Genomic DNA, 13,614 nt, shown 5'->3' with positions numbered 1-13,614 from the left:
TTATCAATCAGTGATGGAATTGTTAAATGTATCCAGATTATTCACTTCTGGACATAATTTCCAACATTAGAAACCAGTTTACTATTTTTGTGAGACTGATTGGTTTTTCCATTTGTGAATCTCGTGGATGCTTTCATGCGCTCTAAGAAAAATGGAAATTTCTGCATCAAAAAGCAGATTTTCTTAGAGTAGTTTTATGATCCCCTATAATCTGTCCACATGGTGAAAAAAATCTAGTGATAAAAAAAATGCACCTTATGCTTGCGGTTTGCCAAGATAGCCATGGTTGCTGTTTAATGTTTAGTAAACAAAATGATTAATGTGTGTAGGCTACTTATTGCCTTACAATGTTAATAATAGAATATTTTTATGTATATAGCACTTATCAAAACAAAGTGACAAAGTTATTCACATAGCCAGCAATGGACACATAAAACAACATTGAAACACATAAAAACTCTGCAATAAAACAATAAAAAGTAATAAACAAAGGGCATAAAAAATAAAAAATGGCAAAACCCCTAAACAGAGTAAAAACTAGAATGGGGACATTATTGGGTTCAACGGGTTTAAAATCCCTACATTTACCAAACTTAATAATATTTTCCAACACTTGAGTGCAACAACAACCTCACGTGGAAACATCAAAAGTCGGAGCGTCACATCAGTCCTTGAACGCAGCACTCCCGCGCTGTGGTGAAGCTGGTCTCTCTCCACTGCAGACAGATGAGATGGCAACACTGGGAGCAGCAACAGGTTGGGGTTGTTCAAGTTTCTGCATATTGATTTGACACTTGTGTTCTCTTTAAGAGTCTGCAGAGGAGAGAAGATCTGAGTATCTGCAGGTTCACAAATTCATCTGGTCGAATTTTGTGTAAAAAAAAAGTTTTTTAGAGTTTTTGGTCAATTAGCATCCTCATGCGTCCAGGTAACCATCACAAGTTCTGTACACCAACTTTTTTTGTTCTCATTTTCAACTCACTTTTAGCAACTTGGATGCTTGACGGGACCTCCAGCACAACACAATCGATTTTGATCAATTAGGAGAATAATATTTGTCTTCAGTGAAGCATCACCACAGGCTTTACAGACTACCAGAAACTCCTCTCCGGCTCTTCGGGATGTTTTCCACGGCTCTCCTCCTCGCAGCGCTCGGACTTTTTGCGCATCTGGACACTTTTACGCACGGGTGCCAGCTCCCCTCCGAGTGGCGGCCGCTGAGCGAGGGCTGCCGGGCGGAACTGGCGGAGATCATCGTGTACGCCCGGGTGCTGGCGATCCACCGGGAGCCCCTGGGCGGCGGGGCGGGCAGTCTGTACAACTCGTTGCCCTTCGGGTTCGGGTATGGATACGAGGGCGCGGAGGAAGGGCTGCTGTACTCTGCGGAGGTGGAGTTGCTGTGCGACCAGGCCTGGGGCAGCATGCTGGAGGTGCCCTCTGGATCAAGACTCAACCTGACCGGACTGGGGTACCTGTCCTGCCAGTCCCACACCGTGATGGAGAACTACTCCTACTTCTTCTTCCTCAGGTGAGGCGCAAGACTTGGGCACATACACACATTTGGACTCTAAATACTGATTCCAACAGTCTAAAAAGAAGTTTTTATTGTTGCCATTAAAATTAGACTGCAGCCCATAAAACTTTTTGCCAGACCAAAGTGCATTTTGCACACAAGTATCAAATTTAAACACTAATAACTCAGCTTGTGTTGGAGCACACTGACCTAAAGTCAGATGTTTAAACTTTATTTGAATATAATTTTGAAGTATCCCAGTAGAGGCTGCACAAGTGTGTCCACTATGAGACTTTCACTACATATATCTGATGACTGCTGCTACTGCACTTATTTTGCAAAGGTAGATTTTACCTGCAAAGCAAACCACAGGCTTATTAAACATGATGCATCTTTAACCTATGAAATGCATCAGTCTATATGAAACTTGCAAAACCATATTTGATTTTGAAAACTACTGTTACTGCACAGGCCAACAGTTCCTGCAGCAGCTTCACCTTCCTCCTCACCGTTTTCCTGTTTATCTCCTCCGCAGGATGGACGAGAACTACAACATCCTGCCCCATGGCGTCAACTTCCAGGATGCCATCTTCCCCGACACGTCCGAGAACAGGCGCACGTTCTCCAGCCTCTTCCAGTTCTCCAACTGCACCCAAGGGAGTCAGCCCTTCCACACCTTCAGCCCTGAGTGGGACACCCAGGAGGACAGCAGGGTAGGGCATCACGTCATTTTAACTACACACACCTTTTCATGTTTGATGTCTGGTGTGATTGGGTAGTTGGTTGCCATAGTAATGCTGCTTACTTGAAAACAAAAATGAGTCCCATCTCCTTGTGCAACCTCACTGACTTCTGAGAAGAATAAGATTGTAAATGTCCCCTTCTTCAGTCTGGTCAGCTTGTTTTGGTGTTTGCAGAGGATGTAAACAAACCCGACACCATCTCGTTACCATGGAGATAACAGATTGACAGTCTAGACAAACAGCAGGGAGCATGGAACTGGAGGTCGGGGGACTAACAACAACTATTGTTAGGGTGTTGCTTCTGGACCTGAATATACTGGTGTAGCTAAAATATGAACGTGAGTGCAGTGTGTGAGACTGCAGAGTGAGGTCTTGGTGTGTGTGTGTGTGTGTGTGTGTGTGTGTGTGTGTGTGTGTGTGTGTGGACACCTAATCCTGATGAATATGCTGACAGGAATGTGGTAAAGATCAGTAGAAACACAGTTTAACTGCCCTCTGACACAGTGCAGAGGCACACACACACACACAAACACACACATACACAAACACACACACACACAAACACACACACACACACGCAATGATTCAAAAAATACCTATACTCTCAATAGTTTCTCAGCATGTGATTGGTCAAATGAAGTCACATCCCAGCCCGTTGAAGATCAAAGCAGTGGCTGATTGGTCGAGGTCTGGCTCCTCAGGCAGACAGGACACAGACTGTCCAGAGGTCAAAGGTCAAATAGCAGAGATTCACATCTTTGACAGGCAGCAGTTTGAAAGTGTGTCAGTCTGCAGCTTCGATTCCTATCAGTATTAAGCAATGTAGCCCGGCTGACCTGGGAGCAGAGATAAGCCGAGCTCTGTCAACAGAGGGAGAACGGTCTGCTGCTGTGATTGAGGCATTTATTATCTCACCTTCTCTGAGGGAGTTGAGCAGGTCGCAAGTCAGACAAGACACAACACGGCGGCTGGAGATGGACCTACACTAGTCTTTGCCCTCCTTTAGAAAGGATACAAGAGGAGCTGTTTAGATGCTGAAGAGGTTTTAATTTGGTCATTACATTATTATCCACAAACCTACCTGCTTATGTCACTACAGTAACTAAAAGATGTATGTTTTCATATGTCATCACATCTCCAGGTGTACCATATTTGTATTAGAGTTGTGGAAAAATGAAGCATATGACTTGGACTTGAGTTTTAGAGGACTTGATTTCATTTAAAGAAGACTCCTTAAAGACTTGACTTGACCAGTTAAAAGCCTGAGAGGTGAACATTTTTGCCTTCAAGTTTTTGCATTGGAACAGTAACATAAATCAGATAGTGGCAGGCAGCCCCTGCATAGCTACAAGCAGACCTGCTCTTTGAACTGACCTCTTGTCAGCGTTTAGAGTCAAATTAACTTTCAATTCCTGAATACAGGTGACTTGACTTACTGTAGCAGTGCAGTTGAGAGTTTCAGCCTTAGACTTTAGCCTTTACTTGGAGTCGTCTCAGATTTATTTTTGACTTCAACTGTCTGCAGTGACTTGAGACTTGACATCGAATGGTTCCAAATTACTCAAGACATGACTTGGGATTTTTTTTATTTTTGTTTTAATTAATCTGGATTTATCTCCACTGACTTGAGACTTAACTCGGACTTCTATCAAATTCATCTTGACTGCACTTGTCTCAAGTGGCTTAAGACCTGACGGGGATATTGACCTGGACCATGTATTTATTTTTCTTTCCCTGCATTTGTCTCAACTGACTTTAGTCTTAAGTTTAACTCCATTGACTTGGGCTTGCTAACACAGCTCTAATATCACACGGCACCCACATCATTACAGCAATTTAAAAAATCGACACATTTGCATCAATTTGTGTAATTTGACTGAAAATGTCAAAAATGTACATTTATAAGTATCAGTGCATTAACATTTGGGATGTTGCACTTTTCTCCTGACTGACCTGAACACTGCCTGCAGCATACGTAGAGATGCCATTTATTGTTTCTTAAATGGATTTATGGCATTTTTTTATAGTCCGCAGTCAAAACTGCAGAACTAAATCAGGAAAGGTGCAGTGGTGTGGTGTCACCCTCTCCCTGTTTATTCAGGTTTGACCTGCAGGGTGTGGCCTGAGCCATATGGACAAGGGTCAGTGAGGCAGGGGTTAAAGACTCTGCTCCTTTAGAGGACGAGCGCTCACACGTAGAGGCCGCGACCTTCAGGCAAGGCAGGACAAAAACAGGTGTTTAGCTCTGGGAATTTATGGAGGAGTATGAGATGGGGGGGACCTTCTTCTTCCTCTTCATGTCTCTCTTTACCCTTCCACGTTTCCCTGCCTTTTGTCTTTTGAATGTGAAAGTATCAGATTTGAAGCAAAAGAAAAACGATCTTCGCTGTGTTTCCTTCTGTTTTGATTGGGCTGCAAATGAAAATAAATTTAAAACAGCTGAGAAGAATAAGATCCCATTTCTAATTTCAATATCTAGAATTTTGTTGTTTATTTTTGTCCGAAGGGATCTCGACTGTGTCCCTCGATGCATCACTGTCTCACTGATTTGAGGTTTCCAGACATCCTTCAGCTGCAGTTTAAACACAAAACATCCCTAAAATTGGGAGGTGGTTTGCTCCTTGTTTCATCCTCGTGGGAACCAGGCGCCCCTCTAGAAAGACAGACAAGAGACTCCCTCCACTTTCCTGCCAGAACCTTCAATTAGCTTTTGTCAAAGCTTCCTCTTATCGGCAGCACTGAGAGCAGCGTTAACCAGGCACAGGAGGTAGAGACTGCTGTAAGCCCACTAATCATTTGTTTAGTACAGATTTCCCTTTTATTCTGACAGATATTTTACGTCTTTTTTCACATTTCACTTCATAGGCCACAGCAAGACAGAGAAGAATTCCCGAAATACTTCTTATTCAGCACATTCCCGTGTTTATGTGCACTAAATGATTTAATTATAACCCCAGTGAGGGAAAACTCCACTTGTAACTGTCATGTAAACACCTTTAACACGTTTTCTGACTCTCATTAACATTTTATGTGGACACATAGAGGGATAAAAGGAAGACAACACAGTCTGACTGTTACACTCAGTAGTTAAAGCTCTGGATGAATAGTGTGTGTGTGTGTGTGTGTATGTGTGTGAGAGTGCCCGTGTCTCCCACTTTCTCTGTCTCGTCTTTGTTTTTTCTTTCTTTCTTTCTTTCTTTCTTTCTTTTGTTCTTTTTATCTCATCACCTCACTCTCTCTTTCTGCCTTATTGTCGGTTTTCTAACCACCCACCCCTATGCATACACACACAAAGCAAAGTAAAACCTCAGGAGAAGAGGAGAAACCCCTGCTTGCCTGTGTGTGTGTGTGTGTGTGTGGAGGGGGGAACTCATGCTGAGTCTCTATATAAAGTTAGAAAGGAGATCAAGTCTGCAGAAATAAGTGAGCAGTCAGGTCAGGATGGACACACACACAAAGGCACGTCTCTTAATCCCTTCAACCCTTTAATTTCTCCTCCTTCTCTCACCGTGTCTTCTTTCATTCTGTCATGAAGAGCCTGTGACTTCTTTCAGGTGCTTCCCTCGTGTTTGGTCAGTGAGTATGAAGCTGTAGAAATTGCGACACAAACTTAATCCTGGCTTTACATATGTCAAACTATTAACTGATCTATTCAACTGAAGTGAGCCATGTCTCTGCTGCTGTTTGTAATGGCAGTAAAATATGCCTTGTCTTACATATGTAAAAAAGATATATATTCATATTTCTGTATATTAAACCACATATGTTACATGTTAGCAGAACTCTTTTGTCCTGACCCGACACACTTTCTGGCTGTTTACATACTTTTAAACATACATAGTTACTTAAAGCTTCATTAATAGATTTTTGGCCACAAGGGGGCAGCACAACAAGTGTTACGCTCAGCATGATTGATGATGTTATTAACAGTTGCTAATTTATACATCCAGCAGATACGGGGCAGTATTAGCACACTTTTGGAGTTGTGTTTCTGTCCAATATTCACTCTCCTTTAAGCTCTCTTTACGGCTCCACCAGCTCCTGAGGGAAATATCTAGCTCTTTAGCTGCTAAATGCTCTCTGTGTCTGTCTGTTGTTTGGAGCTGAGCAGGTTGTGTACAGCAGATTTATCTGAAATTTGTATCTGAAAATAACTTTGTGCTGAGGCTGGACACCACGATGAGAGTGGTGAGACTCAACCAAAACAGTAAATCAATTGCTGTCGGTAAGATCAAAACAATGTGCTGAAAGATGCCAGATAATTATTGGGTTGGGTTTGTCACAACAAACTCCTTTCCATGGGATTTTGCAGACTTTTTTGGGATTGTTGTGGCCTAAAATGCCTGATTTCAAGGCAGCTTCTCTAAAAAAAATTCCAATACATGTTGCAGATTTAAATGCATTTAGACATGACAACTACTCCTCTTTAATTTTGACACTTGGCAGCCTTGGTAGACTTTTGGACAACAGAGACAATGTCTTTCTGTCTTTCAAATTTTTGTATACTTGAATTTGAGGACATTTTGTACATGCATGTGTGTGTGTGTTCACTTGTCCTCTAAATACTGTTTACACAGATGATGCTTAACAGCAGGCAGGTAACACCCGGATGTTTTGACAGCTGGTGTGCGTTTGTGTGTGCATGTGTGTGTTGGGGGCGTCCCACTGACAGCCTTCCTACAAGTATGAAAAAGGGTTCAAACTGTATAAAAAATGTGCCAGTGTTATGTAATATGGATTTGACTTTTGTTTGGATAAATGGGAAGAAAGAAAGAGGTGAGTTCACCCAAATTACAAAGAAAACTGTCTCTAGTCGTATCTGTGTAGACTATACACTAGAGGTATCCATCTCTGAGATTTATGCTTCCTTTGTTTGTCTGTACTTGCAGCATTGAAAGTTACATTTTAAAAATTCAACAGTTGTGCGCCCCCTTGACCTAGAGGTCTAAGGCACATACCTTGTAATTGCAATGCTAGTTCCAGCTGGAGACCATTGTTGCATGTCAAAATGAATGCAACCTCTCTTTCCAGAAACAACTATTTCATCAGTGAAAAGGTTAGTTTTAATTTAACTGACCCTATAATGGAATATATACCGTATGTATTCAACATGGAGACAAATACAGACACTTTTTGCATTTTTAATATTCCTTGATATTATTATTATTATTATTATTATTATTATTAATATATTTCATAACATGCTGAATCTTTGCATATCAGAACACTGTTTTGAGTCAAAAGTACATTTACTTACTTTAATTAGATTTTCTAATTGGTCTTTTAATTTGAAGATTCATTTATAGATGTTTGTGGTTATAATCTCTCATCTCCATTCTCAACTGTGTGAAATCTATTCAGAGCTTAGGTGGAAAGCTCACACCTGCCTCAGTGACTGATTGTGACAAGCTGAGACATTTGTCAATCAAGCAGCCACAAGTGTTAAACAAATAGTTTAACATTTTCAGGAGATACACTTCTTCCCTTTGTCGCAGAGAAGTTTGATACCACTATCATTTCTGTAAGTTAACTACGGAGCTAAAGCCGAGAGTCGGTTAGTTCAGGTTCAGCATAAAGGCTGAAAATAGAGGGAAACTGTTACAGTCACTACGCCCAGCAGCTAGTTGGTAAGGATAGTTGCAGCACGTATACAGGAACACACATGCATTCCCTGCTGTGACTACGTGAGCACTCACCCGTTAACCCCACTGGCCGAGGTCAGCTGTGGTCTACCAATGAGATGGAAAATTAGGGCCCCTGAAACATCAAAGTACGTGACCTTCGCATTGTCAGGGAGTGATTGGAGGTCCATAGGGTGAACCATTATGTTACACTGACTCAGATAAACAGCATACCTCGTCCTCGCTGGTAGCTGGGAGCCTGTGTGAGTAAATATAAATGACGAGGGTCAGGACCTCTACTTTATTTCCCCATCCCCCCTCCCTCCTTCCTAGTGTGTTGGGCTTTGCAGAGGAGGAAAAAACACGAGCAAGGCAGAAATAACAGCACTGTGGAGATCAAAGAAAAATAGATTTTTTTCATTTTCTCAGAGAGGCTGCTGGGAGAGTCACATCACCAGTGCTCCCACACTACACAACCACCTGACGAGATAGCAACTGGTGGTTTACAACAGTTAAGAAAACAACCCTTCCTGTATGTCAACTTACACTTTCCCTCTCCTCCTCTCTCCAGCTGCTGTGCTCCTCGGTGCAGGCCGCACTGTTCGAGGAGGAGGAGCGAGGCCGCAAGCTGCAGGAGCGCCTGGCCGCGGCGGAGAGGAGGAACCGGCAGCTGAAGGAGCGCGTACGTAAGGTGAAGCGCTCCCTGAGGAATGCCCGCAAGGCTGCACGCAAGGCCGAGCAGGAGGCGCAGGAGCTGCAGGAGAGGCTGAAGGCCATGGAGCGGAGGGTGGGGCATCACCTCAACGCCATTACACAGGAGGAGCCACCACCCGGACGTTATGCAAACACGGAGATACGCCAGCGAATGCAACTTTAACCAATCCCACCTGCCCCAAACTGCCACCCACCTAGACTGAATACTGGCTGTGGAGAGTGAGACTGCTGGGCGGTCTCTACTGAAGGGACAAACAAATAGCAACTGTCACATATGAGTAAACACACTTTAACGTAATAATCAACATAGATTCTTGTAAATAAACTACTCTGTCTCTTTTTGTATTTCTGAATGCTATAATACAAGAGTGAGGGTCAGGACCACTCCAGGTCACCTGACAAAAGAACAAAAAAGTGAATGAAGAGAATCAAACATGTATTTTCTCAATGATTCCTCTCACAGGTGGAGCAGTACTTGAGCTGTGCCGCCATCTGAAAGTGGTTTCAGTTGCTGCTCAGTGCTCCTCTCAGGCCGTGATCACGTAGGATTTGTTTTTTTCTCCAACGCAAAGCGCAGCTGTGAGCGGCTAAAGTGGCAGCAGGAGCTTATTGGAGAGAGAAGCAGTATTCTGTTTGCCATTCAACTGTCTAGTTTTTCTGAACCTGAAGTAGTTAATGTCTTAAAAAATAACAAAAAGGTTATGTATTGGTCTGTTTATGCTGGGGCTTAGCTAACGCTTCGGCTCGGGTAGAGCTTTATCTTTTTATTACGTCTTAAAAACAACCCTAGTGATGTCATCGGGGTTATCTTGGCTTCTGTTTGGACATTTTCTGACAGAACATGTTACATATTGGGGACATGAACTTTGAAAGACATTAGTGTTTACCAGGCAGGCTCAGGAAGAAGATGCTATTGAGTTGCATTATGGGAAGTGTAGGATCTAGTGTTTATAACATCACTTCATCAGGTGAAACCAACTTTATAAAATAGTCAACATAAGTCCAAAACAGAATTTTATGATTCTGATACTTTATTGTACATTAACTGATTTTCTGGCCATTTTGGGGCTGTGACACATCATTTTAATATAGCTTTTGTTAGCAAACAGCTTCTTATTTAAACATCCTGAAGACACGAGGCAACATTAACATTCATTTGGAGTTGTGTTTCAGGCCACCGGGTGAATGTGAGTGAGTAAAATATCTCTTAGCTGCTTAATGCTCCACTATGTTCATTGGCTAGTTGCTAACTTTGTGTGTATGCTGTTTGGTGCGTGGCAGGTAATGTGTGGTGGGTTAATTGGAGCTTTTTATTATTTTTTTTACAGAAAAAAACTGCCTGCTACAAATGGAAACTATGTTGATGAGAGCCATTAGACTCAATCATTAAAGTTGCAGGCCAGAAAACAAAAACAACGAGCTGATAAAATACTCTACTGAGTATGAGTGGAACTTTGGTGATAATTCTCAGTGGGTTCATCACTATGAGTGACCCTTTCCACAGTACACATACTAATTTGACCCATGGTTGGTATAAAAATATTAATTATAGCAGCTTTAAGTAATTGACAGACTTGTAGTTGTCATTTTAAGGCTTTTTGTTTTTGCAGCTTTTTGCAACACACATTGTATCCAAAGTAAGGACAAAAGCCTCTTATGTAATCACGGCCTAGTGAAGCAATGATAAAAGACATTACATTTAATTTCAATGATGTTGTGATTTATCAACTTTTCCTTTCACTGAAATTGTGAGCAAAGACTGGTGAATAAGAATTCTGGGATGTTTGAGAAGGTTCATTTATTATTAATTTGAGCTTTTTAAAGTCTGTAACATCAGCTTGTATGTGGATATTTTTGTATGAGTGTTTTTTTCTGCATATAAAATTTGCTTTGGATGAACATCGGTGTGAATGTGACAATGTTTTGAAGTAGGGTATTAACATCTGTGTCATCGGAGTACAAAAAAACAAACAGCCACACACACACAGCGGTTCAGTTAAGCCCTACAGCATCACGCAGAGAGTGTAAAGAGAGGTTAAGGTCAGAGGAGACATTTTATGTGTATATGTGTAGTGTTTGGGGAGATAATGAGAGTGTGTGTGTGTGTGTGTGTGTGTGTGTCTGGTCCATCAAGTGACTGGAATGTGTTTGTGTGGGCAGCAATGTTCTGAACAGCAGGACGTCGCTGAAATATTCCTCTAATTCAGTCTGGAAAACCGAAAGCTGCGGAGGGAGGCAAGCAGCCGTCACATCACGAGACCACGGTGAACGCAAGGAGAACACCAAAATCACCAAAAAGACGACAAAATGAGAGGCAGGGTGGATGGAGAGGGACACAGAGAAACAGATGCATCCATCAAAAAGCTAGATTGCAGTTTCTCTATTGTGGCACAAACATAATCAAACGCTCTGTGATGCTGAGGCGAGGAATACAGCAGTTTGTGGCCTGCAGTTGAAATGCTGAAATAACAAAGGAATACACACGTTCTCCTGTTTTCACATTCTGTTTCATTTCTTCTGTTTCCTTCATTGCCTTTGGTCTGTGCTTGATTAGCATGCAAGTAACACAGGTACAGAAAGCATTTATCTTTGCTCACCCTGCAGCAGCCAAACATGCACATCTGATGCTGAGGAGAGATGAGGAAATGTTGCTGCAGAGCTCAGAATGAACTTATTGTAACAGTTCAAATAACTGCTTATAATTGTAATGTTAGGTGTCAGTAATTAAAAAAATTAAAGCCACAAAATTTTTTTGCTTTGGGCTGGGTCGGCTCTACTCGGGTTCAGGGAATAGTGTAGTGTTGGCATGAACATATTAGCAGAGTAAGAAGTTTGAGGTTCTATTGTACACCTGCATGAATACGATCGAACATTAGCTGGTAGGCGATGCAGCTTATGCAAGCACGGCTTGTGGGCTCTGCCCGAGCTACGCTCCATTTGTGTGCTTATTCAACCAACATCCATTAACTTTTATAGGTTTTATAACTCTCTGCGTGGGACAATTGGGCACTTTAGAGCAGATGGCAGTTTTGGCTTAAATTCACTGTCATGTACCAGATTTCCTCTTTATAGCTGAGAGAATTCTGTAACTGCATTTAAATTAACATAATGTTGTACCTTTTTTCCCTTCAAAATAAAACGTATCTTGGGGTCAAAATTGTGGTACTGCAAGATGGTTTATAATTGGCATAGTTTTTAGCTTAGTACTGCTTGAAAACAGAGAGTGGGACAGTGGAGGGAGACATCACGTCACCCCCTGCTGTTTGCATTCAGAACTGTGTTTCCAAATGACATGCTCAGCCTTTGTACACTTCAGATCCCCCTGCATAACACCTGTATTACCCATGAGACATGCATTATTTATCAATTTGATGGAATGTATACAGTACAGTGCATGGTGCTTGGTAAAGGGCAAAACAACAGGTCTCTGCAGGGGAGAGAGGGGAGAGGAGGAGAATAATCCCTGCAGCGATAGAGGGGCTGGAGAAGAGGAGGGGAGACAGGGGAGGGGAGGGTTAAACTCTGAATTAAAGATGAGGAGAAATCAGTTTAAGAAGCAGAGAGATCAGTGACTCCGAGCACAAACACACTTACAGCTTGACAGCCAAAGTCAACAAGCAGTGTGTGTGTGTGTGTGTGTGTGTGTATGATGGGTAGTTTTGATTGAACAGAAACTCTATTCTGCAGCTTTGCTGTGTGTGTGTGTGTGTGTGTGTGTGTGTGTGTGTGTGTGTGTGTGTGTGTGTGTGTGGGCATGTAATTGGGCATGAGTGTCAAAGAGATGTAAAATACTTTGATTTCACAATTTTCATTTCAGTGCTTTGGTGTGAGTGTGTCAGAGGGATGAATGATTTTGAATAAGTGTGTGTGTGTGTGTGTGTGTGTGTGTGTGTGTGTGTGTGTGTGTGTGTGTGTATGCATTCCTCTGTACTAAACAGAGATAGACAGACAGTCGGGAGGAAAATCTCCAACTGAGATGGAGGGAAAAGCAGAGGAAGTGTGATGACTTGAACCACAGGAAGCTCCACTGGGCCAAACTCTGCTAATAGACGAGCAATATTAACACAACTTATCTGTGAAGAGCAAACACAAACCTTCAGGCTAACGCGGCTCAGCGGGGAAAACTCAATATCATCTCAGGCTACAGTGAGCCACTTCATTTGAGGATAATTTAAAAGTTTACTTCAGGGTGTCAGTTTATAGACTACAGTGTAGACAGGGGAAGGACAGGATGCAGCCCGCAGCTTTTCTGTCCTATGTTGATACAATACCTCCCACTAATTGTTTTCTTCTATCATAAGTTTGTGTGTTCAGAGTGACATTAAAATATGGCACAAATGCAGAAAGTCAAGCAAGAAACACAAAGTTGAGCAAAAGCTGATCACCATTGTTGGGAATCCCACCAAGCAACAAATACATCAAGATGGAGGAGAAGTGAAAAAGTTGTGGTTTGCTGTTGGGTAGAATTACAGCAGTGTTTCTCAAACTTTTTGCATCTCAGAAAATATTAGGCTCTTGAAGTACCACCATTATGACATAATTATGATAAAATACGTTAGCGTAGGCCGGCCCTATTCAACTACAGACAGTTCATGTAGGAGGAAGGTATTTCACATATACAAATAAGTCACATGTTGATTTTCAAAACAAAAGTACCATTAACCATTTATGGGTTTGCTTATTTGAGCCAATACCTTATCAATACCTACTTAAAATGAATCATCCACACTGGTGCTGGGCAGCTGTGAAGACTCTCAAGTTTGGAAACTGCTATCACAGAAAAACACTGATATTGCAAAAATGCTGAGAGGTCTCTTTAGTTTTTTGTTTTTTTCCCAAGACTGTAAACATGTTTTTATCTGAACTCTTACTGAACCCTTTGCTGCAACTGCACTATCATGTCAGTGTGGTTACTGCAGTGTAAACCTAAGGAGAATGTGTTCAGGCTGAACATACTATACGAGGAGGTAACATCTGTAGACAATGTGTTTTTAATGCCTTGTGTGTTTGCAACATCTGTCTT

At 42.0% G+C, this 13,614-nt stretch overlaps 1 protein-coding gene across 2 annotated transcripts; it reads left to right on the top strand.

Moving 5' to 3' along the window:
* On the top strand, positions 1–10,490 carry ccdc3a (coiled-coil domain containing 3a). 2 transcript variants are annotated; one of them, XM_051392799.1, is made up of 4 exons: positions 1–756; positions 989–1,528; positions 2,049–2,226; positions 8,449–10,490. In XM_051392799.1, exons 2-4 carry the CDS (start codon positions 1,122–1,124, stop codon positions 8,752–8,754), a joined length of 891 nt encoding a protein of 296 aa, XP_051248759.1. In that variant the 5' UTR covers positions 1–756; positions 989–1,121; the 3' UTR covers positions 8,755–10,490. The 2 variants fall into 2 exon arrangements, with proteins under 2 accessions (XP_051248759.1, XP_051248758.1); XM_051392798.1 differs by having other exon boundaries at positions 1–1,528.
* Positions 10,491–13,614: the final 3,124 nt, after the last annotated feature.

Source organism: Dicentrarchus labrax, unplaced genomic scaffold, assembly GCF_905237075.1.
Source record: "Dicentrarchus labrax unplaced genomic scaffold, dlabrax2021, whole genome shotgun sequence".
NCBI classification, from domain to species: Eukaryota; Metazoa; Chordata; class Actinopteri; family Moronidae; genus Dicentrarchus; species Dicentrarchus labrax.
Note: the sequence above shows the minus strand (reverse complement) of the source record. Positions and strands in the feature narration are given on the sequence as shown.

Bases quoted from the DNA above. Each gene is read 5' to 3' on its own strand.
- ccdc3a (XM_051392799.1), top strand. From the start codon at position 1,122: ATGTTTTCCACGGCTCTCCTCCTCGCAGCGCTCGGACTTTTTGCGCAT. The intron at 1,529-2,048 runs GTGAGGCGCAAG...TCTCCTCCGCAG, and splicing joins TCCTACTTCTTCTTCCTCAG to GATGGACGAGAACTACAACA. The intron at 2,227-8,448 runs GTAGGGCATCAC...TCCTCTCTCCAG, and splicing joins ACACCCAGGAGGACAGCAGG to CTGCTGTGCTCCTCGGTGCA.